General features: G+C 38.1%; 1 protein-coding gene across 4 annotated transcripts in view; it reads left to right on the forward strand.

Moving 5' to 3' along the window:
- The window catches only part of RNF150 (ring finger protein 150), a 238,221-nt gene that overhangs the window by 136,891 nt on the left and 73,879 nt on the right, over positions 1-27,451 (forward strand). For all 4 annotated transcript variants that reach the window (XM_070258567.1, XM_023636511.2, XM_001502228.5 and 1 more), the window contains 3 exons: positions 6,565-6,815; positions 20,882-20,953; positions 22,372-22,454. In XM_070258567.1, the coding sequence (XP_070114668.1) occupies positions 6,565-6,815; positions 20,882-20,953; positions 22,372-22,454 (406 nt within the window). The remainder of the gene's footprint in view (positions 1-6,564; positions 6,816-20,881; positions 20,954-22,371; positions 22,455-27,451) is intronic.

Consider the following 27,451-nt stretch of genomic DNA (forward strand, 5'->3'; position numbering starts at 1 on the left):
AGGGAAAGAGAGAAGAGGAGGATTCCTTTGTGGTGATGGAATATTTCCATATTGTGGTAGTGGTTCTATGACTCTCTGTGTGTGATAAAATGTCATAGAATTTTACGCAAAGACTTTATAAAAACCTGTACATGCCAAAACTGGTGAAGCTGAGTAAGTCCTGTAATCTAGTTAATTATTTTATGCCAATCAATTTCCTATTTTGATAATGCACTTTAATATGTAAGATGCCACCGTTGGAGGAAGTTGGGAGACAGGTGTATGGGACTTCTACGTACTCTTTTTGCCACTTATTACTCTAAATTATTTAAAAATATAAAGTTTGTTAATTGAGAAGGGGGAAAAGTATGCAAAATATGGTGAATGAAAGAGTAAGTACCACCAACAGGATAATAGGAATCACAGGAGAGAAAAATATAGAAGGAAATATTTGAATAAATATAAAGACAAATGTTTTAGAGTTAAAAAATGAAATTCCTCAGATTGAAAGTGTTTGTGTGCTACCAAACTGATCAATACTCATAAATAAACAGTGACATTTGAGAACATCAAAGATTATTCTCAAATATAACTCCAAAAGTTTACAAAGAGAAAGAGCAGATCACTTCCAGAGAACAAGGATCATGATGACATTAGACCTCTCCACAGCAACAATAGTGTAAGCAGATAGAAGCATCGTGAAGACATATGCAGTTAACTATACAAACTCAAAATGTGGAGCAGCAACTGACAGAACTTCAGAGAAAACAGCAAAAGTTGGATGAGACGTTTTGACACATCCCTTTCAGGCAATCAAGCAAACAAAAGTAAGCCAAGATGTGGAAGATCTGAATACAATTAATAAGCTTAATTAAAGAGAGATGTGTACCCAGCAATGAATGGTTTTGAATACGTTTCTGGATACAAATGGAACATTTACCCCTTAAAAATGTATGAGATGATTAAGTATCAATATCCAGAGGCTATGTTCCTTGAACATAATGCAGCAACAACAAAATAATAATAATTACAAATGGGTAACTTTAAAAATCGTGTATGCTTGGAAACTAAATACATAATATGTAAATAATCCTTGGGTTAAAATGAAATTTGCTTCAGAAAATTTTTTTTTTTTTTTTTAAGATTTTATTTTTTCCTTTTTCTCCCCAAAGCCCCCCCGGTACATAGTTGTGTATTCTTTGTTGTGGTTTCTTCTAGTTGTGGCATGTGGGACGCTGCCTCAGCGTGGTCTGATGAGCAGTGCCATGTCCGCACCCAGGATTCGAACTAAGGAAACACTGGGCCGCCTGCAGCGGAGCGCGCGAACTTAACCACTCGGCCACGGGGCCAGCCCCTGCTTCAGAAATTTTTTATGTCTTTCAGAGAAACTTGATTGTATAGTTTTTTTCACATAGGGCCAGTGTCTATTGGGTTTATCCTTAATATTTTATGATTTCTGCTGCTATATGTAAAGATCATTTTTTCCATTGCATATTCTGGTTAGGTATTACTGGTGTATAGAAAAGCTCTTCATTTTTGTATGTTGATCTTGAATCTTGTATTTTACTGAACATTCTTCTCATTTTAATAGCTAAGTCGTCTTGGCTTTTTTAGGTGGCCGTGTGATCCCCCAAATAATGACAGTTTGCCCTCTTCCTTTCAAGATTTACCACTCTCTTTAATTTCTATGTCTCTTTGTACCAGCATTTAGAATTATCTGCTTTAAATGTTGGCTCATCCTTGTCTTATTCATGATTTGAATTAGAAAATTTCTGATGTTTTTTCCCCTCCATTTAGTGTACTATTTCTGGAAGATACTCTTCATCACATTAAGGAAATTTCCTTATATTTCTCTTAATAAGAGTCAGGAATGGGGTGCCGTCCTAAACATATGACTTCTCTAAGAAGCTGCCTGCTCCATCTCTCTCTATTTGAAGTTGGAGAAAAGAAACAGGATCTGGGGTGCACATGCTCAGTGCTTTTATGGGTAAGACCCTAGAGTGGCAAACATCATCTCTACTCACATCTCCATGGCCAGATATTAATCACTTAGCCACATCTAGCTGCAAGGGAGGCTGAGGATTGGCATTTTTCGCTGGACAGCTTGTGCCCAGCTGAAACACTAATAGTGTAGATGGAAGAGACCAGATGTTGGAGGACAGCTAGCTCCGCAAGATAAGCATATGCTTTATTCCTTTAATTTGTTAATGTACTAAAAAGCATTAATATATTTTCTAATGTTGCATCGCCCTTACCTTCCTAGGATACATCCCACTTGGTCATGAAGATTTTTTTACTATATTGTTGGAGTCTATTTGTGAATGATTTAGGACTTTTGCATCTGTATTTATTAAAAATGTTCTAAATTAATGCAGAAAGTGGTAATACTTTACATTTATACTTTGCAGTTTTAAAAGTGATTTCACATACATTATCTCACTTGAAAGTAGATGATAATCGGGAGCTGACTGTGGGGAGAAAAAAGTAGACATGAAGTGTATAAATAGAAACTATCTGCAAATGGAACCTGTGGCCTTTTCTTATTATTGCCTAAATTCTAAAGGGCTATCAGTGAGACTAAAGTAAAGATTAGGGGAGAAATAGGATGCAGAGAATTGAAAAAGGATTTTTGTTCACATGAACCTAGGAGGCACATTATCACCCTCCACGATGCACAGGGAGGAATGGGGCTGCCAGCTCTGTAAACTGGGTAGCATTCTGCTGGTGATCTAGACGTTCTATTAATGCAATGCTTACAAAACCTGGTTTTGAATTTGTAAGTAAAGAATTTCCTGGTTATTAAGCGTTCTTTGGCTTTCTGAACCTTTGTTTTGATTCCTTACTTATCTGCATATGCCAAATTAAATAGTGGCAATTGAGCATCTCCTGGGAAAAGGAAGCACTGAAAATAAAGGGTGCTCCTGTTGTTTGTCTGGCAACTGGGTCTTGTGTGTGCTGGTCATACATTCTCTCACAGGGCTGAAGAGCTTTTCCAGAATATACAATGATTATATAACAGTGATCACTCAGAAATATAAAGTACCTTTCAGAGGAAAAGAGATGATAGGCTGACATAATTTTGCAAAGAGGCACTCAGTATTAGAGTGGCTAAGCATCACAGTAAGCATGAAATTGCCCAAATATCAGGGGCTCTTTGTAGATTTTACCCATACAAAGCATGCTATTTGTTAACTTATCCCTGAGTCTCAGAGCCTCTAGTGTATCATAGATTAGATACTCAGGGCGGCATTTAACTCTGAGGAGATTCCTCAGCTGGACTTCCAGTGCTCTATCCTCAGCCCTGTTCCCCCCGTCCCTCTCTCACAGTTACCCTCAGAAGCAATTGCACTCCATATACCTGGGGAGAATCTGCTGGCTTCTTCCTGACAGTAGCTGCATGTTCCGACATGAAGCAAAGATCAGGGAATGGTCTGATAACTCACATTGGGGCACGTGTATCATTTGAACAGATTAGATCCTATAAGTAGCTTTTGCCCTGGATTTTCTGCATTGATCAGATTGGTCAGATCATTCACCCAAATCCACTTCACTTGGTACCATTTTTGGACATATTAAGTATCGAAGTTCTCAATGACTATTTCTATTGAGATGAATGCATACCCTCAGTATCTCTTTTCACCATGCACAATACATAGCCTAAGGGGCATGGAGAAATATCCCAGAATCTCATCAATTTTTTACCATCATCAGCCCAAGAAGTTCATTATGAATACTGAAGAAGAATACAGTTAAGTCTGGATGAATAGACTTGCCCACTGCCGTGTTCACTGTGTGTCTTTCTAAGTGGGTGTCATGTCTCATGAAGGCACAGTAGTGCTACAAACAACACAAGTAGTGTAACTAAGCACTTAAGTTTAAAATAAATGCTTTAAATTATGCTTTACCCTACGGGAAGAGAAAATGTTTTCTCAGGTCCCTGAAAACGGATGATGAGTACTTGAAAACTTTGTGGATATCCAAAATTTGGTTGCCTATTTTTAAAATGTTGAGCTGGGGTTTGAAACAAACTTGGCAGTCCCAGACCCTTCACTACAGGCTCCATGGTCTCCATATAAGTAGTTAAATGGAAAATTGTAGGGAGAAATGAGGAAGGGAAGAGTTAGGCTACCAGATAGTAAGTATGTTAAAAGCTACACAGCTAAAATAGCTTGATATAGATTCAGCAAAAAATAGGCCAACCTTACAATCAAACAAAATCCAAAAGTAGCCCCAAATATGTCTAGAATTTAGGGGAAAAATAAATTGCATCCTGTCTGTTTCCTCTCTGTCCATCACATTATAAGAGCTCCATAAATGTTGTGTTGTTGTTAAATCACATTTAAATTGTTCAAGATTTAAATGTAAAAAGTAAAACTATAAGGTTTAAAAAGCAGTTTTAGAGGAATATTTCTATCATCTTTGGTGGAGAGCTTCCTAAGCAGAGTATGAAAACTGGAAGCCGTAAAGCTGTGTATTAATAAAATTTGACTACTAAAAAATGTAAAACCTGTGCAAGACTGTGCATACAAAGTCTTTAAATAACCCCAAGATTCCCTCGTTAAAAAAAATCTTATTAGAGCCTCAATAGATATGATTAAAAAATATAAATAAGGAAATAAATGAAAAATTATGATTCTACCAGTACTTAAATATCTATAAAGTGGTTACAGTACTGGGCTGAGCCTCACCAGGCCAGATTAGTCCAGTACAAAGAAGATCATATTTCTGTAGAGACAAAAACCTGCCAGCAGCCTTAATCCCTCACAAAACCTCAGACCACATGCAGCCATTAGCCAAAGTAAACATGAAAAGAAAAGGAGCATTGGAATTGTCAGTAAATTCTGCAAAGTTGAAATTCAAGCCATCAGTTTCGGTAATTCCCAGAAATAACAGCCACATCTAAACACCACGTGGCTTTATGATTTTACAATTGAGTCAATGCAAGGGTTTTAGGGATTTTTAGAAGTATGTCATTGAGGTAGCACATACACCTTTGTATGTAGTTAGCTTTTAAAGTATTTATTCAGCCTACGTGAAGTACCATCAGGGAATTTAGGATTGAAAACCTACATAGAGATCAAGGTTGATCTCAAGTGAAGGCCCTAAGTAGCTTCTAAGAGACTTGTAACACTCTGAGCAAATGTAATCTGGTAGTTCCATCCAGCTGACTGACCTCAGCATGTGAATAAAGCCAGCTTTAAGCAGCTATAGTGGTGTTTAGTTTTGTCCTGAATCTACAACATAGTAATTGCAAATTTACTCTCTTTCATTTGTAGTGACTCCAGGTAGTGGGCTGTTTCCATGTGGAAGGCTGGCCCATGAAGAGCTTTGCAGGCGTGAATTGGGGTGACCCCTAAGAACCTCTCCTAGTGAAATCAGTATTCTAGTCCATGTGTCAGCCACAATGACGTGTCGACTTGGTTTATTTGCACCTGGTATCATATCCTTACTAAAGATCCCCTTTAGAGGCCCTAGAAGTGAGAGGCTGTTCTTTACATAGTGTCATGAAGAATAGGGGCAATGACCTAGATAACTCAGACCCAAGAAAGTTACCACTTTTGCTTCAAACTATTCAGTAACAGGGGCATTGTGGTGAGAGTATTGGAGAGTGGAGGAAAAACACTCCTGGAATTCTCTGTACAGCCTCCATTTTCCCTTGGTTTGGTGTGAGGATACACAAGGTGTGTGAGGGTGTTTACCTTGAATTAGGTTAGGTAAGCTTTTTTATGTTGGCAAATAATAGTAGAGCTCATTAAGAAACCTTTTTGGGGGGTTGCTTTGGATACTCATTGTGGGAGAAAATTGCCTTGGAAATAATAAGTAGAGATCTGTAATTGAATATTCCTAGTGTCTGTGTGGGGGAAAGAGAGAGAGCTCGCAGACAGATGGCATAAAACTGGACATTTTGGGGCCGGCCCGGTGGCACAGCAGTTAAGTGCGCACATTCCACTTCGGTGGCCAGGGGTTCGCCAGTTCGGATGCCCACATGGCACCACTTGGCAAGCCGTGCTGTGGCAGGCATCCCACATATAAAGTAGAGGAAGATGGGCACAGATGTTAGCTCAGGGCCAGTCTTCCTCAGAAGAAAGAGGAGGATTGGCAGCAGTTAGCTCAGGGCTAATCTTCTTCTAAAAACAAACAAACAAACAAAAAAACTGGGCATTTTTATCCTTTGGCCATGAGGTACAAAGTGCCTTTTCTCCTCCTCTGGGGATCTGTGAAATGCAACCTAGAACTGTAAACTGGGCTAGTTGGGAAGGGTCTGCGTTTACCAGACCAGGGTCAACAACCCCTAAGAGAGCTGGTGAGAGCATGATCATGACATTGCTGGTACCAAAATCCTGGGTTCAGTTTAGGCTCTTTTCTCATATACAAGACAGCACCAACCCAAGGTAGCTAAAGAAAGAGAAAATCTAACTCCATTTCTGGCTGTTCGATCTTAGAATTAGACCTGGCTATGAGATCTGGCATAGAATTGTCAAAAGTAGTGTCATTGTTTGCTTGCATGTTACTTTGTCCAGACATTTCATTGTGATTTTCTCCCTCTCTCTTACCCCCTGACCCTGCCTACCGCTCTCACAATAGGTGTAGAAGACATCGTGGCAATAATGATCCCTGAGCCAAAAGGGAAGGAGATAGTAAGCTTGCTGGAGAGAAACATCACTGTGACGATGTACATCACCATCGGAACCCGGAACTTGCAGAAATACGTGAGCCGCACTTCGGTTGTGTTTGTCTCCATCTCCTTCATTGTCCTGATGATCATTTCCCTCGCATGGCTGGTCTTTTATTATATCCAGAGGTTTCGATATGCAAATGCCAGGGACAGGAACCAGGTGAGTAGCAACAAGTTTAAAAAAAATTATTACAAAAGTAGTACATATTATTGTATAAACTTTGGAAATCACAGAAAATACCAAGATAAAACCAAAATTACCTCTTATATCCCCACTCAAGATAAATGCTCTTAACATTTGCTGTATAGTTTTTCAGATCTTTTCCAAATCCACATATTTTAATGTTTTACTAGTATTGTTCTATAAAGTAGAGGTGCTTTGTCCTATGTTTCTTTTGCTCATTTTTTGGACAGTTATTTATTTAGGCACATAATAAAGAGAGAAAAGATAAGTGAGCTGAGTTTATGCTAACAGTGTCAACATAATTTGGGAAGAGCCAGGATTTCCTCCTTGTGAACAGAAGAAGAAAAGGAGATAAAAAAAAGCTATTTTAAAAAGCAATTAATTTTGAAACAGATAATGTATACACATGGTATAAAATGGTATACAGTGAAAAGTAATTGCCTTCTCCTGACTGTCCCTCAGTTATTCAGTTCCTCTCTCTAGAATATCTTCTTTCAGGGATATTTTATATGCTTACAAATGTGTGTGTGTGTGTGTGTGTTTCTAAACAGATGTGATAGCACACTTAACTCTGTGCCCTTATTTCTCACTTCATCTTGGAGATTAATTCATATCAACCCTCAATCCAATGACTGTATAACATTTCATTTTCGGCATATGTCACACTTATGAAATCAGCTCCTATTAATGGACATGTTTTCTCTTACCAAAAAAAAAAAAATATATATATATATATGTGTGTGTGTGTGTGTGACACTGAGCACATTTGTGAGTATATCTATAAGGTAAATTCTGGAGGTTTAATAACTAGGGCGATGGTATGTGTATTTTAAACTTACTGGCAAATTGTCTGTCAAAAAGGTTGAACCAATTTATACATTAACCAACAATATACTAATACTGTTTATACTAATGTATACAACATCAGTATATTAGTATAACACTGTTCATACTAATATACACAATAATATACACAATAATAAGCAATTACTGTTTCCCCAAATTCTCACCAAAAGATTGTTACAGCTTTTTGTTGTGTGCAATTTGATAAGTAAAAAATGGTATCACATTTTTCTTGTCATGAGTAATGTTCAATATCTTTTCAAGTTAAATAGAAAACGTAAATTTTTTTCTATAAAGTATCTGCTTACATTATTTGGCCACTTTTCAGTTGAGTTGTTGGTCATTTTCTTATTGATGTATATCGTTCTTTATTAGTTAAAGCAGGTAACCTGTTTTGTGATAAAGGATTCCATTTTTTCCTCCCAACTTTTCACTGTGTTTGATTTATGTGTGGTGCTTTTTGTCATGCAGAAATTCTGGAGTTTTCTGTAACTGAATTTATCAATCTTTTTATATAGCTCCTGAGTTTAATATAATAATAATATCTTCTACAGCCTAAGACTACAGAACAACATTCTCTCATGTTTTCATCCACTACTTTTTTTATTTCACTTTTGTGATTAAATCTTTAATCCATACAGAGTTTATTTCAGTGTAAAGAACCAAGTAGAGAGCCAACATTTTCTTTTTCAGATGGCCTACCTATTTTTGTAACTGGTATTTATTGGGTAATCTTTTCCCCCTCATATGCAGTAGCCCCATTTAGAATATATTAAATACCCATGTGTATTTGGTTCTATTTCTGTGCTCTCTAAACTGTACCTTTAACCTGTCTATTCATACTCTGGTAACATACCATTTTGAGTACTTGAGCACTGTAATATGTCTCGTATCTGTGCTAATCTTACTTTATTGCTCTATCTTCACTTTTTTGTGTGTCTATTTTTATATAAATTTAGAATCACTTGTATCTAGTTTTCTAATTTATAGAATAATGTAGAAGGAATTTATAACCTTTTCATGTTGAATCTTCCTATCCAAATATGGTCAATATTTTCCTTTTATTCAGCTATTCGTTTGGTCCCTTAGTAGCATTTTGAAATATTATTTAATCTTGCACACTCTTCTTATGTTTATTCCTAGGTATTTAATCATTGTGTTGCTATTATAAATGAAATCTCCTTTTTTCTTTTCTTTTCTTTTTTTTTTTTTTTGGTTGTTGTTGTTAAGGAAGCTTTGCCCTGAGCTAACATAGTGCCAGTCTTCCTCTATTTTGTATATGGGTTGCTGCCTCAGTATGTGTAACGAGTCGTGTAGGTTCACACCTGGAATCCGAACCTGGAAACCCAGGCCCCTGAAGCAGAGCATGGCAAACTTAACCACTATGCCATGGGGCTGACCCGTGAAATCTCCTTTGTCGTATAGGAAGGGGTTTGATTTTTGTATGTTAATTTTGTACATATTTATAATTTATATATGTAATTTTATAATTTATGGATTTTATAGCTTATAATTTGAATTATTATAATATTCCTATTATTATTACTTTAATAATAAGAGCAATGTTATTATTACTTTAATAATAGTAATATTATATAGTATTTGTCATATGTAGGCATTTTGTAAGAGCTTTATATTTATTTCCATTCTTAATCCTCTTAGTAACCCTATAGTAGATAATTTTATTGTTCCCATTTTACAGAGGAGGAAACAGAGGTTAAATAACTTGCTCAAGGTCACATAGCTAGTTACTAACAGAGCTAGCAATTGGACCAGGCAGCAGGGCTTCAGAGTCCATGATCTTAACCACCACATTGTAGTATTTGTGATTGTTTATATTAGTTTATCAGGATTATTAATGTAAAATTAATGTGATAATTTACTTCTTCCAAACTTTCAACCTCCTATTTTTTCCTATTATCTAATTCATTGGCTTGTACCTCCAGGATCAACTAAAGTAATAGTGCACATATCCTCCTTCATTCACTGTTTAGTGGGAACATCCTGAATTTAATGGAGTTGTTTTTCTCAGTTCTCCATTTCGTTATTTTTCTCGTGCAGTCTTCTAGGTTGAGAGATATATTTTATCATGTTATGTAAATGTAAACTGAGTTCTATTTTATTCAGAGTTTTTAATCAAGAATGAATGTTTAATTTTAACAAATACCTTTTCAAGAGCTGTGGTCTGAGTTTTCTCCTTTGATCTATTAATGAAAGTGGATTATATTAATGGATTTCCCAATATTGAATCATCCTGAATTCCCAGTATGTATTATTCCTCTAACATATGCTGGATTGTATTTGTTAGTACTTTATTTAGTATATTATTTATTTTTTACCTTAATATTCACATGTGAGATTTGTACTTAGCTTACATTTTTATCATTTTTAGGTAATCATTATACTGGCTTTATAAGAAGAATTTACAAATTTTCCTCCATTTTCTATAGTCTAGAGCTGTGGTGTCCATCATAATAATCACTAACCATGTGTGACTATTTCCATTTAAATGAATTGTAATAAAGCAAAATTTAAAATTCTGTTCGTCAGTCACACTAGCCACATTTCTAGAGGCTACCACATGGCAGTGCATATATAGGACATTTCCATCATCACAGAAAGTCCTATTGGACGGCCCAGCTCTAGAGCAATATAAATAGCCCTGGAATTAGCTGATTGTTAAAGTATTAGTAAAAATTTTCCATAAACCAGTAAGGTCTGAGTTGTTGTTTGTTTTAAAAGGATGACTCTAACATACCTTCCTCTTATGGTTATAGTGAGAATTAAATGGGTTAATGTATATTATTTTTTAAAGCCTCTGAACTCTTTTTAAGCTCTCAATGAATGGTATCCATTATTACTATTATATATATCCCTTGACGACCACTTACAAATCCAACTTTGTCACTTTCATTGAATATTCTGGAACCTAAGTGGATACTTACTACCAGTTAGACACAAAGCAGTGAAGATAGATATAGAAGTAATATGTTGAGTTCCACTGGTTCCTAAGGGTTACATATGAAGAAACTATACATATATATATCAGTTATTGCTAAGATACTCAGCTAGTCTGATCATGATATATAGAAATGATATCCCTATGTTTTTGAGTCTGTAGACAATCCAAGCAATCATTGGGCAGTTGAGGCAAAATGAAATTTTAAGCTTGAATTAGTTGAGTAATTATTTCAGTTGCTAATTCCCTTTGTGCAGGTGGGTGTAGCTTGCATGTCTCTCTAGCACATGCATACTCTGTGATGTATGTGAAAAGCAAATTGGAAGTGGATAGTATAGAAGTGGTTCATAGAGTTAAGTTTTTATTCTGCTCCCATTTTATGAACTTTCCTTGAATTAAAGATGTTACCCTCAGGGTCACTCAGTGAATTAGGATCATGTTAAAAGTTAGCACTGTTTCCTGATCTAAACACACACTATACTTTTAGCCCTCTGATGGGAGGAATAACATATTATTTCTCTTAGAAAAATATTTCTCTTTTGATGGACAATGCTCCATTCCATTCAACAGAAAGTTACAGCTGTGCAAGCTGTAACTATAATAAGCATCGGGTTAACATAAGTCATTTATTTTTATTAAAGCCTTATCAGTCCTTCAGAAAGAGTGAACATCTCAGGTTAGATGTAGGCTCACAGCGATGGACGATCAAAGGTGCTAATGTTACATTGGTGAAGTATCCAACCATTCAGGTATGGAAAAGAGTGACTGAACTTGAATTAGCCAGATGAGCACCTCAGTCTCTGCTTGGCTTTGTGCAGATCACAATTAAAGGAAGGTCACCATCATCTTACATGATCACCAGCCCTTTCATGTCACACTATGCCTGGAGAAGATCATTCCAATGCAGTTTCCCATGGAGTAAGATTTGCTAGATGCTCTTTACATTAGTAACCTCACAGCAAGGTCTTTTGGATGGTGACGTGGAGAATAAGGGGTGCAACTGAAAGTGGAGAAGGAGATTTGGCTGGTGTGCTGTGTGTCCTAAAGCGACTACACCAAGATAAACCTAGTGCAAGATAATAGTTACAGGCACCAGCTCTGGAGTCATGCAGGACTGGATTCAAATCTTTGCTCTGGCAATTCCTAGTGGTGTGACCTTCACTTTTCTCTGTTACTATGTTACTTCACCTTTCTGTGCCTAGATTTCCTCACGTGTCAAGTGAGAATGGTCATGTGTCAGCTCCACAGGCTTGACGTGAGGGTCAAATGAGAAAATATGTGTGACAGATAGTTAGAGAGTTGTTAAAGAGACAACCTTAATGGATAAAACAATTCTTAGAAAATTGTATTTCCCCCAAAAAATTAAATAGCTCATTTCTTATATAACTCATACGGAGTTAAGTCTAGATATGGGCTTTTTAGCTCAGGTGACACAGTGTGAAACAAAATGGAATCTTTTTTTCATCTTTTCTCCAGAGTTTTGGGAAAAGGAAGGCATATAAATAGACTACAGAGAAAAAATTGGCTTTCTTGGAGAATAATTTCTCATGCAGCAGTGTTTTTTAATTAACAACAATAGTGTATGCACACAGAAAAAAAAAAGACAAAATAAAAGGGTGTGCCTTTAAAAGTAAGTTTTCTTCCCACCTCAAACTTCCTTTGTCAACTTCCCTTCCTCCAACTCTCTGCAGAGGCAGCAACTCTTAACACTTCCCTTTCCATGCTTCCAGAAGTTTCTGTGTCTATGCATAAGAAAAGTTATTTTCCACATTTATAACATAGACAAGGACTTTCCCTTCACATAGCTTTTATTGTAGTGACATCAGCAGGCAATGCACATAAAACAAATAGGAGCCCAGTTGGAGAGCTATATAGTGGTCACATGACAGGTGATGGCTATGGACCAGAGTAAGTAAGGTGGAGAAGCTCAGGAGGGATTAGATTAGGACAGTATTTTAAAATCTTGTGGGTTAAATATAGAATATAAAGAATATGTCCTAGTTTATACCTGGTATACCAGCCAAATTATTAATAACTCATTATTTTACTCTCACAAGTGTTCCAGTTTGGATAAATCATATGGTTACCATATGTGTGAGAGAAGGAGAAGAATCAAGGATGCTATTAGGTCAGTTCTCACAGCATTAACTGAAATGGGAATGACAGAAGAAGAGATCCTGAGGGGCTGGGGAATCCAGAATTTGGGTCTGGAAATGATAAATTCTAGAAACTTGTTAGATATATAAACAGAGATGTCAGGTAGGTATTTCAGTATGCAGGTCTGGAGGACAGGAGAGAAGAGCCAGAGATAGAAATATGGGAATCATCAATGTGCGGTGCCATTTAAATGGCCAGGACAAGGTGAGCTCCCCTAGAGAGTAGGTGTCCCAGAAGAGGTCTGAAGACAGCCTGGGATGCGCTGATGTGGCCTCACGCCCCAGTCTCCCTCTATCACATCATTTTATGTATTCTATTTTCTTCTCAGTTCTTATCACTACTTGAAACTGTTCCCTCCTTGCCTCAGACCTCACCTTCCCCATGTGTGCAGGCACTCTGAGGAAGGTAAAACAAGGAGGCTGGTTTGCAGAGACCAAGCACAGCCTCTCGCCCATCTGGATCCACTGCTCCTCTGCTCAGGATCCACTGCTCTGCAGCAACCTTCTTTACTAGTGATGCTTGTCTTTCATATAGTCCTGTCATCTTATCTTCCAGGCCAGCCTCCTTTGGGGACCCTTATCTGTCAGCCAGTCTGTGTGTGCCTGAGTCCAGCGATTGATTGTTTCCAGCTATCTCTCTGCAGAGCTGAAGGAGGTGGCTAGACTCCTGTTTCCCATTTCTGAGCAAGCTCTGTGACATGTAAGAGCCTGGTGAAGCATCTCATATCAGTTAGGATACAAGTTGGCCCAGAGCACACAAAGGACCTTTTGGGGGCTGCTTTTTATGTCACATTCCAGCCCAGTGGAGTCTCACCTCTGACCAAGTCCAGAATATTCTGTTGCATAATCAGACATAAACCGAGATCTAAATCTGACTCCCCTAGGCAGCTTAGTAGGTGAGGGTCTAGAATACTGTCAAAGCTGGGGTGTCAGAGCTGGGACCACTTAAAAGTGAATAGGGTTTGTATCTAACTGTGATTTTGGAGCAAAGAAGAATCAGGGTCTTGGGCAAGGCAGGGTCATGAGGCAAGAGGACAATCCAGTGTGGTAAGAGCATATGAGCATTTGGAGTCAGGAACCAGATCTGAATCATAAAGATAGGAGCAGAGCAGCCAGAGCAGAGCAAGGTGGGTCAGGAGAGGAAGCTGAGGGAATGGTACTTAGGTGAAGGAGGCTTTTCTATCACACTTACACCTGTGAAGGCAGCAGGACACTAGTAAAGGCACCGAGATGGAATGGGAAGAGCAGTTGCGAGCCACAACCCGCTTTTCTGAGATGGAAAGGCCCTATAATGATTAGGAAAAACATTTTGCTGGCCATTTAACACAGGTCAAGGTGACCTATAAATACTATGACACATCTCTCTTTCTCTCCTCACAAGTCTTCATGATGTCCCTGGATGAGTACTTTAAGAAAATAGCCCATTGATGTCACCAGGGTGGACTTCTACACTGCAGAACCTGGATACCTCTCAGCCCTGAGAACCCCTGTTCCCAGAAGGGCTGCGGGTGGGAAACCACACTTGTAAGAACTAGGAGGTAGAAGACACCTGGCCATAATTCTACTTATGCATTTGAGAATGCTGACTTCCTGAACTCGGAATCATAGTTTTTGGAACTTAAAGGGACCTTAGATGTAATAAGTTTGAGAGAGAGAAATGTTAAGTGATTTTTTTCAAGGACATACAACCAGGTTGGTGATTTCAAGTCAAAGTGGTTTCCACTAGGCCAATCCACCTCAAGAGTATTGAGATACTGGGGAGACCTAGCCCCTGGGGAGGGCCGCCAACCCCACCTCAGTCAGAGCAGTAAACACAGGAACTCCACACCATTCTACTATTGGAATGTTGGCCCTTTTTTGCGTTAGAAGTAAGGATTGATTGTTAAGTCCTTTCCAGTATCTAGTTTAAGATTTCCCACCTCAGGGGGCTTCACAGAGGATGCTAAGTATTCATATTCACTCTACCCACTTAATGACTTCTCATCTAGTGACCTCTTTTTGAACTTTGTGGGGGAGGCAGATACATGACAGACTCCTGATCGTGAACACCAATAGGCACTATGGGTAGTCTTCCCCTCCTCACCAAGAGGTTAAAGAGCCCTGTGTCCCTCATTTCCCAGATGTGCCACGTTTGCTACCATTCACTAATTCTTATCCTGCTTATAGAAGCCCTACAGGATGGCAAAGCCAAGCCAGCAAGCAGCATTCCTGCCATGGCAGATGATGCTCTGGGATGTTGTCTCACTGTCTCCTAGGACATCCTCTCTCAGACACAAGGACTGGGTCTCTGTCCTGAAAACCATGATACCCAGTAGATGGTGGGTACTTCAAATATAGGCAGATCAGATAAATTGTGAGGTTCTGTTTTTCATATACAATATTACCTTTGAGACTAATCCGAGAAAACCAGACCTGTTTTGTTTTGTTTTATGTGAGGCCTGGTAATGACATTCAACAAGGTTTCTTGAAAGAGTTGCCTTTCCCTGGGAATACCTTTCCTGATTATTTGCATGTACATGGCCCATGTCCATTTGATTTCATTTGCACATATCGGTGCTGAAGTTATGTTGAAACAAGAGAAGTAATGGAATTTAAAACAAACCTAAACTTCACAGTGAAAGAGAAAGGGAAAGGACAGGAATATACCAAGTGTCAGCCATCAAGGGAAGGCCTGCAGGCAAAGATGCTTCTGTCTCCTAAAGCGCAAGAACCAAAACGGTCCCTGATGTTGCTCTGGAGAAAGTTCGAAGCCCTCAAGGGGACAGAAAGGCACAGTGTTCATTGTATCCATGAAGTATTCAGTGAAGTAATTAGCCATTGATTTGCTTTTTTTAGGTAATTCAGGTCTCAAAGAATCTTTGCCTCCTGGTTCTGTTCTGCGTACATGAAAATCATGAGCCGGTAAAGCTTCAAATGACATGACCCTACATCCCTGATTTTACTATTAAGGGAAACTAAGGCCCAGAATGTTTAAGCGACTTGGCCAAATTCACACAGTTAGATAGTGACAGAAATAGGACTAAAAGTTGGATCTTCTAACTTCCGAGCCATGGCCTTCTCCCCTACCACAAGTCTTCACTTTATGAGGTCACCATGGTTTTCAGGATAGTCACTCTCATTCTTGTCTCCATTTTTCTAGATTCATGGAGTGGTGCTCTACGTCAAAAAAATTGATTGGACTGGCTGTGCAATGATTTCCAACTTATCAACCAGGCCTGGAAGGATCATTATTATGTATTAGAGCAAGTGAGGGAGTGTCTGAGTCATCCCTGGCCACATGAGGTTCCAGACGACTGGGACCAACTCTGTTTATGGTTACAGTGTCCTCCCTTCACCTAGAGCATAAGAACACTTAGTTATTTCCCACTTGGTGGTGGTGATGATGATAATCATGATTATAAAATACAGCTGTCAGGAAAAGGGCAAATATGATACAGAATTATCCAATCCAATGACATAGGGGGAACATAAACTCAATTTTGATACTGTGTTTTGGCATCCTTATTCCTAGTTTTTTATCACTTTCACTGCATTTCTCTTTATAACACAGAGGAGGGGAAGAGGAAAGTGTCTTATTTTTCTCAGTTTCTTAAATATTTAGGAGATAACTCATTTATAAGTCTTGGGTTGAATTGGAGTCTGTCATTGTTTGCCATCCTTGTTGGCATTTATAAGGGACTTTATTGTTTTAATAAATGGCTCTGTATTTATTTTCCATGAAGCTGTTTATCTTCACTGTTGTCAAGGAATCAGTAACCTTGGTAAATATTTTCTTATACCTGTTTAGGTAAAATTGATGGATGAATCTAATTACCAAGATGGCCCAATTCCTGGCAATCTTTAGTGAAAAGTATAGTATTGTTTGGGTCTGGTTGGGTTAGAGAAAATTCATAAGAGCACCCTAGAGAAGTGGGAGGAATCCCCGCGTGAAACAAAAGGCCTATACAAACCTGAGGTGGGTTCTGTGTCTTCCACTAGTGTCACATTACTCTGCATTTCTGAGAACTACAAAGGAAAGAGTCTGTTTTGTTCCAGTCCCGAGATTCTCTATTCAGGCTACATCCAAGACTCAGTTTTCCCTCTCTTTTATACTTGGTGCTTTTGAAAACCTAAAGACAGAAGAGATCAACTACAAAAGCAACGACTACCTTATTTGGGCCATCTTATTAAGAATGTTTATGTTTTACTCATTATCTCTTTAGTTTGCGTTTTGGAAATCCAATAATACTAGTTTGAAAATTGTTGAAAGTGGGACTTTTTAAAATTCAAAGGTCAACAATTCTGTATGTGATTTTCATGTCACTTAAAAACAGAGACATGCATATACTGCCAAAATTTGACTACATGCAAATGATCATAGCATTTTTGGAAACTTTATACTACTTTTCCCTTTATTGTTAATCCAGAACTCCTGCAGAAAAAAAAATCCAGTATTCCATGGACCCACATGTATCATATATATCTCAGAAGCTGATTATTCTGTATTCTCCAGGTATTTAGAACATCTGTTCTTTCCCTGGTAGGGGAGACGTTCGTGTCCTTCATCAGCCCCTGCCAAAATGCTATCCTTTTCTTCCTCGAAAGAGGTATATGTGCATTCTCTCTTAATAACATGCAAAAGGAAGTTTGTCTCAAGGAACCTCATAGGAAAGGGAAAGGGCTGGAATGCCATTATGCCAATTATCAGAATGATTAAGGAAAACATGTCTTCCTGCCTTCATGAATCCTTTGATTTCTCAGGGCTTCTAGGGAAGAAGCCCTCATAGACTTGATGTTAAGAGTAATTTATCGTCTTATTTTTTATTCCCATTTCTCCATCTGTTAATTCTGCTAATTTGGGAAGCCCATCTCCCAAATGACTTTATCCTCCACTGAACTCCTTTAACCTCTCTCAGCCCTCAGTCAGCAGAATGCCAGTAATGGAATCCCTCTTTCTAATTCCCTAACCATGACCTCTGCTGTTAGCCGTAATCCCTGATACCTTAACATCAGCTTGCTTTATATTTCCTGAGTAGACACACCATTTATATATATATAAAGGCAGCTTGCATTTTCCTTTAAAAGAACATGGAAAGGGCTTTTTTCCAAAAGAGAGAAAGGGGATTTTTTAAAAAGACATTCCATTTTTATTCAGGTATAACCAAAAGTAAAGTTAAATACGTGGCAGAAATTTAAAGTAGTCTTTGAACTTACCTTACATGCTCACATTTACGAAGGGCATATTTCGTTTGCTAAAGAATTGTTTAAAGTGAAATTAACTTTTGAAAACATTATTTCTGGTTCACCTCCTTAAGAAAAAAATGTTGGTCTTCCTTTGAGTGTAATATATGATCATAGTTTAAAAATTATTTTTGCCACTTAATCGCTCTGCTTAGCCTTTGAGAGTAGGGAACAATTGAAGTGATTGAATTGGGGCCAAATTTTATATAATACTATTGAAATACAACTGCATAAATATCTGAACTGTTGACTTAAAAATAAAAACAATCAGCATTTCCTTATTTGGGGACCAGATTTTTAATTCTAAATGTGATATTCTGCAGGTTTATTGCATTTACTCCTGGTCACTAGTAGTCTTTTCTCAATGCCTTTCAATTCTTGCTCCAGGCTTCTTCAGTGAAAAGCAGGTCTTAGTTGAGACTGGCTGGTTTTGCCAAGGCCAGGACCGCAGCTTTGCCTGCCTCACTACACATATTGCTTATAGTTTGTCCGTAAATTTTCTCATTAACTGGCTAGATTTTTAAAAAATTCTCTTGGTTTAAGATTTTATTCACTCCTCAACCAGTTTTGGAGTTTCCGCTAGTTAGTAAGCTACAGAGGGCAAGAATTTTTGTGCGTTTTTTCACTGTCATTTTCTTCGAAACCTAGAGCTGGGCCTGGGACAAAATAAGTGATCCCAAACGTGTGTTGAATGATTGAGTGTCAGTGAAGGCAGCTTTGTTCTAGGTGCTGGGGACACAGTGGGACAGCAGAAATACAGTCCTGCCCTCAGGGAGCTTACATGAGAGAAATGTAACAGATTGATCGTAAAAACAAATATAAAATTGCAATTGTTGTGATGATGCTGTGAAGCGGGGGACAAGGTGCTGGGAAAGTCTAGACTAGTGTGATCTTCTCTTCTGGGAGACATGGAGGAAGGGCTCCTTGAAGAAGTGGCTTGAGTTGAGACCAAAGGATGATTATGCAATAACTGGAGGAAGAGGAGAAGAAAGAGAGTTCCGTCATGTTTAGTTCACCTCAGGTCTTTTCTCTCCTTCTCAGTCTCATGTTCCCTCTTGGTATTTATCGTTATAGACTCTTCCCGTTTTCCCTACTACCTTAGTTTGCTAGCTACTCATGGAATTCTGCGTAAATCTCAAGCATATGTAGGTCTCCTTTTAGGAAACAGCCAAAGCTTACTCTTCTGTGGAAAATGCCAGTAATTATTTTAGAAACTAAGGATGAACTAGCAAAGAGAAAAATGAATTAACAAGGAGGACGTCTCTTCTGCTTATTTATTTTCACTGCTATATGCTTAGGGAAGTACCACATGATAGCTACTTAATAGATTTTGATTGGTTGGCCAGCAGGTTGGTTAGTGTGTTGGCTGAATGGCTGGTTGACTGGTTATCTGGCTGGCCAGATGTTGATTGGTTGGTTGTCTTGTTAGTTGGCTGGCTGGCTGGCTGGCCAGATACTGATCGATTGGCTGGGTGGCCAAATGTAGTTGATTGGCTGTCTGGGTGATTGATTAGTTGGCTGGCTGACTGGGCAGATGCTGGTTGGTTAGTTGACTGGCTGATTGGGTGATTGGTGAATAATGAGAGTGGTAGTTTAGCTTTGGCTTTAAAGTCAGACTTAATTGTATTCAGACTCTGACTGACCTGTCACTACCCCGATGATATTAAACGATTTACTTTAGCTTTATAAGTCTTAATTCATCCTATAAAATAGTATTTTTCTATAGGGTTGTTGTAAAGATGAAGGTAATATTGCATATAAAGCTTTATCATAGTACCTAGGATATACTAACTGTTCACTAGCATATGTTCACAATTTTAAAGAAAAGTAAGAAACCTGAGTGTTATTTCCAAAAGGAACAAACTTAGTGAAAGCAAAGGATTAGTCTGTTTAAATGTTTGTTCTATTTATCTTAGTTCTTCAAATGTTTCACTGCTGCAAATACACATCTATTGCAGACCTGAAGTATACGTACCTAAAAAGGAGATACAACAGGTGGAAAACTCACAAGCATACCATTTCTTTCCTTGACAGATTAAAGCTTATTTCTCTCCCCATCCTCTCCCTCTCCCACTCCTCTGCCTCTCCCACTCTTCCTCATTGCTCTGTCATTGCCTTCTTGCAGGGCTCATTATGGTAGTAATTTTCGCTATTAAAAAAAAAGGAGTGCATAATATATTATCTCTTGACATGAGTGATGGTGGTTACCTGAATGTTTGCTTCATAATTATTTGTTAAACTGAACATGTGTGTTTTATGTATTTTCCTACATGCACACTCACACACTTTGTGTATGCAAACATACACAAAGGAGATGAAATTGGCATGTAAGAATGTGGTAGAATAGAGTAGTACAGATCAAACAGAAACCTAGGTGGGGTCTATGTAAGCAAAGGAAATTGCTTAAAATTCCAAATTGAAAGGAATCCACAGCACTAACCTCTGATTGTGAAAAAGAGGAGATGAAGTTTATTCCAACTGCTCCATATTGGCTATCTCCGTGGCACAAATTAAGTGGCTAGAGTGGCAAATTACTAAGCCTTTTATTTATGTATTTTGCTAGTCAGCTTAGACTAACTTGTGCTGGAGTTGCTCTCCGGCAGGATCTTTCCATGTCATAATGTCACTTGCTTAACATTGGACATGAAAAGCTTCTCTCAGTGGCAAAGCTCTTTAACAGACCTCAAATAATAGAGCCACTTTGCGCAGATATCACTGCCCCATCTCTCCCAGCCATCATCTTTAACATTCATGCCACTCGAGCATGATTTCAGAGGTAACTCTCCTAGTGTATTAAATGCCATCAGAAACAAAGTCAAGAATTATACAGCTTTATCACTAACAAGCAGCTTTTGGTTTTTCAGCGCCGCCTGGGAGATGCAGCCAAGAAAGCGATCAGCAAGCTCCAGGTCAGGACCATCAAGAAGGGTGATAAGGTAACAGCCTCTTTTCTTTTTAGTGAGGAGCTATTCGTAGATGCTCTAGGATAAAAGAGAGGGAAGGATGGGAAAGGAGGAATGCATGCTAAAAGTTCTCCTATAGGCATCTGTTATTATACCTGTCTTCATTAACTATAATTTAAAGAAGTTTATAAAATGCATACAGTAGGAAAATTAAATAGTTGGATAGAAAATATAAGAAATTGAGAAGTAAGTGTAAAAGACATAGATGAAGCCAGGCTGAAATTAATATGCAAATACATCACCTGAAGTGAATAACGTAAAGTGGTCCCAAATTTAGATTAGGGCTTTCTAGCAGCCAATGCAAAGAAGGAAACAATAGTTAATATTCAAACAATATCTAATTACCTTACTCCAGTGTCCCACAAGACAAAAATAAAATGGTTGCTGCTGGTATTATGACCTGAGAAAGGTTTTCCATGAATCCTTGCAAGGAAGACAGTGTTATGTTCTGAGTGATATACTCCACATAAGTCTACAGTAAATGCGAAAAGCATATTCGATCTCTCTAAAATCTAGTGTCTACAACCCTGAAGTCAATGCAACAGCCTCCCTGGCTGCAGAGTGATGACATAAAACCAAAAGGAGAAGCATATCTTGAGGAGGAACAACAAAGCAATGTAGTCTAGGCCTGCAGGCCTGTAAGGGTCTCTCTTCTCCCTAGGAAAAAGAATTTTTCCCCAAGAGAAATTTTAGAGCAGTGGATTACAGTGCATGGATTTGGGGCTTCTGGAGGCGTTGTAAGGGATTCTCAACTCTACATGCGTAGCAGGTGTTGCCTGTAGTCTGAATAATTGATTCGTCTTGCTAATTATGTGCTGCTCTTTTTCAACTATGTAAAATACTATTGAGCTAAATAGGATAAAATTCATTTAAAAGCATTACTAAATTCAAAGTACATTGTTTTCATTACTTTTTTCCCCCTCAAAGAATAGTAAAAGAAGGAGGACTATTGCATAAATAGTGCATTATGGGGGATTAAAAGAGATTTCTGTAGTTGAAAAAAAAATTAGAATTACTACTTTAGAGTTCTATGCACTAGATTCATGAGGAATGGATAGATTAAATATCATTCTGACAATTCTCCATAAATATTATTTCTCATCCTCAAGATTTTGATATGTAACCTCTAATTATAACAAATAGCATTATGAGTCATGGTACATTAAAAAATTATTTCCTTACAAAAGTACTAGCAGTGGCACCCAATACAAAGAGTAGAGGTTGGAAGGAATGGAAATTAAGCCAATATGCGCTAAATTATTGATTAAGAAAACTGGCACCTAGACTATTGAAAGCCTTGCTCCAGGCAAGCTCTCCTTTGGCCCGTTCTTTGGGCATTTACACAGAATTAAAGCTATAAAAGTAAGCTCATTGTGCTTTCTCTGTTGCAGGAAACAGAGCCAGATTTTGACAACTGTGCAGTTTGCATTGAAGGGTACAAACCCAACGACGTTGTCCGGATCTTGCCCTGCCGGTGAGTCACTAGGTTGCCTGCTTTTGAGGGGGCCCGTGTGGAGAGGGCCTGCTGGTCTCGCCGGCTCAGACCTGCTCAGCCTGGCCCTGCACAGTCAGTCTGACCAAACGTTTCCGTGTTTAAATATCAAACGACAGAAAAGCTGGTTCTTCTGGTGTAAACTTTCTCCTTGAAAGCATTTTGTCTCGTGAAAGGAGAAATATTTTTCGGATCCTCTTTGCACCAAAGGAAGGATACGTCTGTGAACTGGAGCGTCATGATACAGAATTGGATGATGTGGCTCCCAGTCTGAGTTTTCTTTAACAACAGATCTGTGATATTCAGAATCCATTCTCACTTTTACAAGTGCTGTCTTAATTAAATTAGTAAACTCTTAAAAATATTTTATGAATAATCATGAAGGGATCGACAATCAGAATATGGTCAGGAGTGCGTAGGAAGCCAAAGGCAGATTCCATTTCCCTTTTTTTTTTTTCCACTAACACGAAGAGACAGTCACTCCAAAACTGTTGAAAAAACTCCCTTGGTATCTCTTATAACCCTGATCCCTCTTCCTAATGAAATTCACTGTTAGGGCATCTGAATTCTTTTTATATAATTAAGTTTAAATACTGCAATAAAATCAAATATTTTAAAGTCATATAAAAGCTGTCCTCCTATCATTGAAAACCTTTTTTCTGGTGCTTTTGCATCTGTGAAGTATCTTAAAATTTAAATTATCCCTGCAGAAAGTTGCTTGACTTAGAAAGATTAGCTTCAAAAATTCCTAGAGTGTTTAAGTCAATAAAGTGGAAAAAAATACACAGATATAAAACAATCCATTCATTTATAAAACAATACAACTATAAGAACTATTTATTGGAAATACAAAAGAAATAAAGTATTAGTTTAAAAGGCCCAAAATGACAAAGAAGTGACAAAAAAAATACTCCAATGGATGAAGAAACTCCCAAGGGGAATGGATCTTACTTGAAATGCTCTTAGGCAAATTGATCATTAGGAAAAGGGGCCTGAGGAAAGTGCTTCAGGTAGAATTCGCTTTCCTTGTTTTACAGGTGCTTGACTGTCTCTAAGACAGAATTATAAGTCAAGACACATAAAGGCTTGGTAGTGTCCTTCACATGGCGGTACTATTTATAAATTCTCTCTCTGATCCCAAGCCTCTTAACTCAAGTACACGTGCCCAATGTGCAGTAAACCAATCACTGAGTGCTTGGAGATGGAAAAAGGTTTAATTCGAATTGGCCAAAATGAGAAGGTAGGAGGATGGGTTCTCTCAAATCTGCCTTAACAAGAGCAGATAGCAGGGGAGTTTTATAGAGCTAAGGGGCATGGCAGGAGGAGTTTCCTAGTAATAAAGGGGTAATCATTCACTCCAGAAAAGCCCTTGGACAATCTGACTTCTGGGCATCAACGGCAGCTGGGGGCTAGTTATCCAGTGATTACAGCCTTCCTGAAGGCATTCTCTTTCTTCTGCAAAACAGGCTCACAAATCCTAGTGACCCCTGAGTCACCCCTCTAGGTAAACAAGAAAATCTACAGTAACGGCTCAGGTACCCAGCTTTATCTCTAGACATTACACTTGGTATTTACTTAGTGACTTCTAGAAACACTGGCCAAGAATGGCAGTATGTGAGCCACAGAGAGCCTCTCAGGGTAGCATCTTTCACCTCTGTTGTATTTTATTAAGGGTTTTATAAAGCCTCATGGTTATAAGCAAGGAAAGTGCTTTCCTTTTCTTTGCTACTTGGAGATTGTTTAGAGCCCTATGAGGGTGCTACTAATAAAAAATATCCAATACAAATTAAAGTTAAGTAGCAACTTTTCCCTGAGAATCCAAATGAATTAAGAAAATCTGTTTTTAAAACTATGTATAGCATTACTTTAGCTCTGTAATTCGTGCTGTATAAAATAGCTTCTTCCTTTAGATCTGTCATGAGTCTATTCCATGTTACTACATATAATTGTTAAAGGCTGCATAATATCCAGGCCGTAGATGGACCACAATTTGATTCACTATGCCTCTGTTGTGGAACATTTGGCTGATTTCGATTCTTAATTATGACAAATTGCATTGCTTTAGCTGTATTTAGATTTTTCATGATATATTATTCCAGCTCTCCTTTTATAGTATTATTTTTGGGCAATAGTAACCAAGAAAAAATAGCATTTTAATATTTACCACAACAAAATAAAACTTGAGGAAGTTTAATTTTATTTATACTACCGCTTGCCCTAGGCCAGTTCAATTTTACCTCCAGCTCTTCCTTTTTGCATCATTATTTGGTTCTCAGCTCATTCCCTGATTCTTTTGGCTTCAAACTCCTTACTGTCCATCTGCATTTAATGCCTTATTGTGGGTCCTGCTTTAAATAACAGAAGACATTGAACATTACAAAACAGGGTTACAGTTAATGGCTGTCTGATCTTAGACTGGCCACACGTATCTGGTCTTTGAAGACTCATACATTTTGTTCCATGCTGACTTTGAATTCAAGATATTTGTATGCCTGTTGCTGGCTTCTGCCAGACAGTTTGCACTAATGGATGTTATCAAACAAATCCACTGGCATTTGCTTTTTGCTAGCTAATTTCCTCTGGGGTATTATTAAGCCTTTGCTCCTGTGAACTTCATAGACCCTGTTTCCCATTATTTCCAGGCTGACTCATCCTCAGAATTCTTTGCATCTCCTTTGAGTAAAAACTGTTTCAAAAACTGTTCAAGTTTATTGTTTTCATTCTCTCATCCTCTTTTTTGTGGCCTCCTAACTCCTGACATGCTGGGTGCATCTCTTCCCTGTTATTGCCTTTGAAGGTTTCATTCCAAATCACCCAGGGATACTCTTGAACCGTGACATTTTCAAAATCATTCTCTTGCTCATCTCTTTTTGCACAAATTAAGAAGAATTAGTAAATGATTTCCTCTCCTTATTTGTAGTCATGGTGATTATGAAAGTTCAGTCATGCACATACACACCAACCATTTCTTCCTGCTCAGTCTTTCTTCCTCTGGGCCCTTCTCTAGTACATGCAGGCAGGGCTTCCCATGGAGTGAGCTGGGCTTGCACATTTAACGTGAGGGAGAGACCCACAGCAGGACACCAAACACCTCAGGGTCAGTCAGGTCTAACTTTCGTGGTTTGGATTTGATCCTAATATATCACTAAGGTATTTTCCAAGGAACTTTGCTGTTGCTACAGCATACATATGCTGAAATATACATTATACTATATTTTGAGGCTGATTTTTGTGATTCAGGTTAGTATTTGTGATTATGATATTCAGCCACAAAAAGATATTTTATTGAGGTTGTCTTGTCTTCTCTTGCCTAGAGAGTAAGTGGGGCTCTCTGATTCTTCCATGGCTTTTATCCTATGGTATCCATCCTATTCTTCAATGGTTATTCATTTCAGTCTGTTTAACTACCCAATTTCAAATGCTCATGCTCAAAAAATATGAATTCCTTGGGCAGGGCAAAAGTCCTCATTTGTCATTTCTTTTAAAACAAAACCATGTATGCATCCTTTCCCTATGCACACGTAAAATTCTTTCCTATCTCTAAAAGTGCTTTTATCACTAAAGCATTGTTACTTGTTTGGGAGGATATTAGTTTCTGCTATTGTCTTTTCCTTTGATTTTGCAAACTCTTCTCCACAATTTAGGAAAAATTAAAAAGCTTCTTGGTAACAAGCAGACCCTTGCCATAAACTTTTTAGTAACTAAATGCTTCATTTGAAACAACAAATGTTCATTTTATAGCAACTGTGTGCCAAGAATAGTGTGAAGTACCAAAGATGAAAGCTAAATGGCTTGATCCTTGCTCTAAAGGAAATGGATCTAGTGGAGGAGAGACGAGAATTTAAATAAGTAATCACCACACAGAGTGACATGTGCAACAATAATAGCAAAATGAATGCAAAATTTGGAGGAACTAGTACCAGGCACAGAGTTAAGAAAAGCTCCAGAGAAAAAAAGAAAGGTCTTCATTATTTTCTAACAATGGTTTGTTTTGCCCATTTTATCTTCGTTATAGGAAATTTGTAAAGTGAATAAATATGTAATTATCTACCTAACTTCCTCAAGCAGGTAACTACTACTAACATTTTTATATATTTCCTTTCTTTTATTTTCTATGCCTATTTTTGTAAGTTTGAGATACTGCTGTCAACATTTAATATCCTGCTCTTTTCATTTAACATTATAAGAATGTTAGATTTTGCTAGAAACAGTAGATTATTGGTGGCTCATTTTGACCCTCCTTCAGCCTCTGACTCTGTAGCCAGAAGCTCATCAAAGCCTAAGTTGAATAAACCAACCAAAGACCCTGGGATGTTGCACTTATGTAGAACCCACTCCTCGAGAGTCAGGGTCTTTTCACAAGCCAGTCAGAATTTTCCGCTGAAGTAAAACAGGAATGTGTCCTGATTCCCTTCAGCTTATTTCTTTATAATGGATTCATGAGCTGTTGGCATTTCACTATCCGCCCCCCACTAGAGCAGACAGAGAAAAGCAGTTTCTTATATATAGACAATATAATTTGATTGTGTAATCGTGGCCATAGACGCAGTGTATCCTACTAGCTTATTATTATCACAACAGTTGGATTACAAATAACATCCTCTCAAACTCAACTTTGTATCTTTGGTAGATGTGCCCCCAACCCTTAACTTGTTCATAAATAAAATCCCCACACAACAAATTGCCTCATGTGGTCACATTTTGTCAGCAGTGTTTCCTGGAGCATACTGTAGGAGGCATCATTGTCAAGGCTGCCTGTACTTTTACTGAGGTCTTTCTATCTTGGAGCAGGCAAAGATGGTTGGATAAAGGAAACAACTAATAACACCTATCAGAAAAGTAACACCAGAAATAGCTCTGGTTGCAAAGTGTTGCACTCAAACTATTTAGTGTCCAAGCTCTGAAGCAGCTTCCAAACAATGTTTGAAGGAGAACGATGCCGTGGTTGCTCCGAGCAGCATCTGAGTTGAGGTCAGTGA

The sequence above is a fragment of the Equus caballus genome, chromosome 2 (assembly GCF_041296265.1).
Source record: "Equus caballus isolate H_3958 breed thoroughbred chromosome 2, TB-T2T, whole genome shotgun sequence".
NCBI lineage: Eukaryota > Metazoa > Chordata > Mammalia > Perissodactyla > Equidae > Equus > Equus caballus.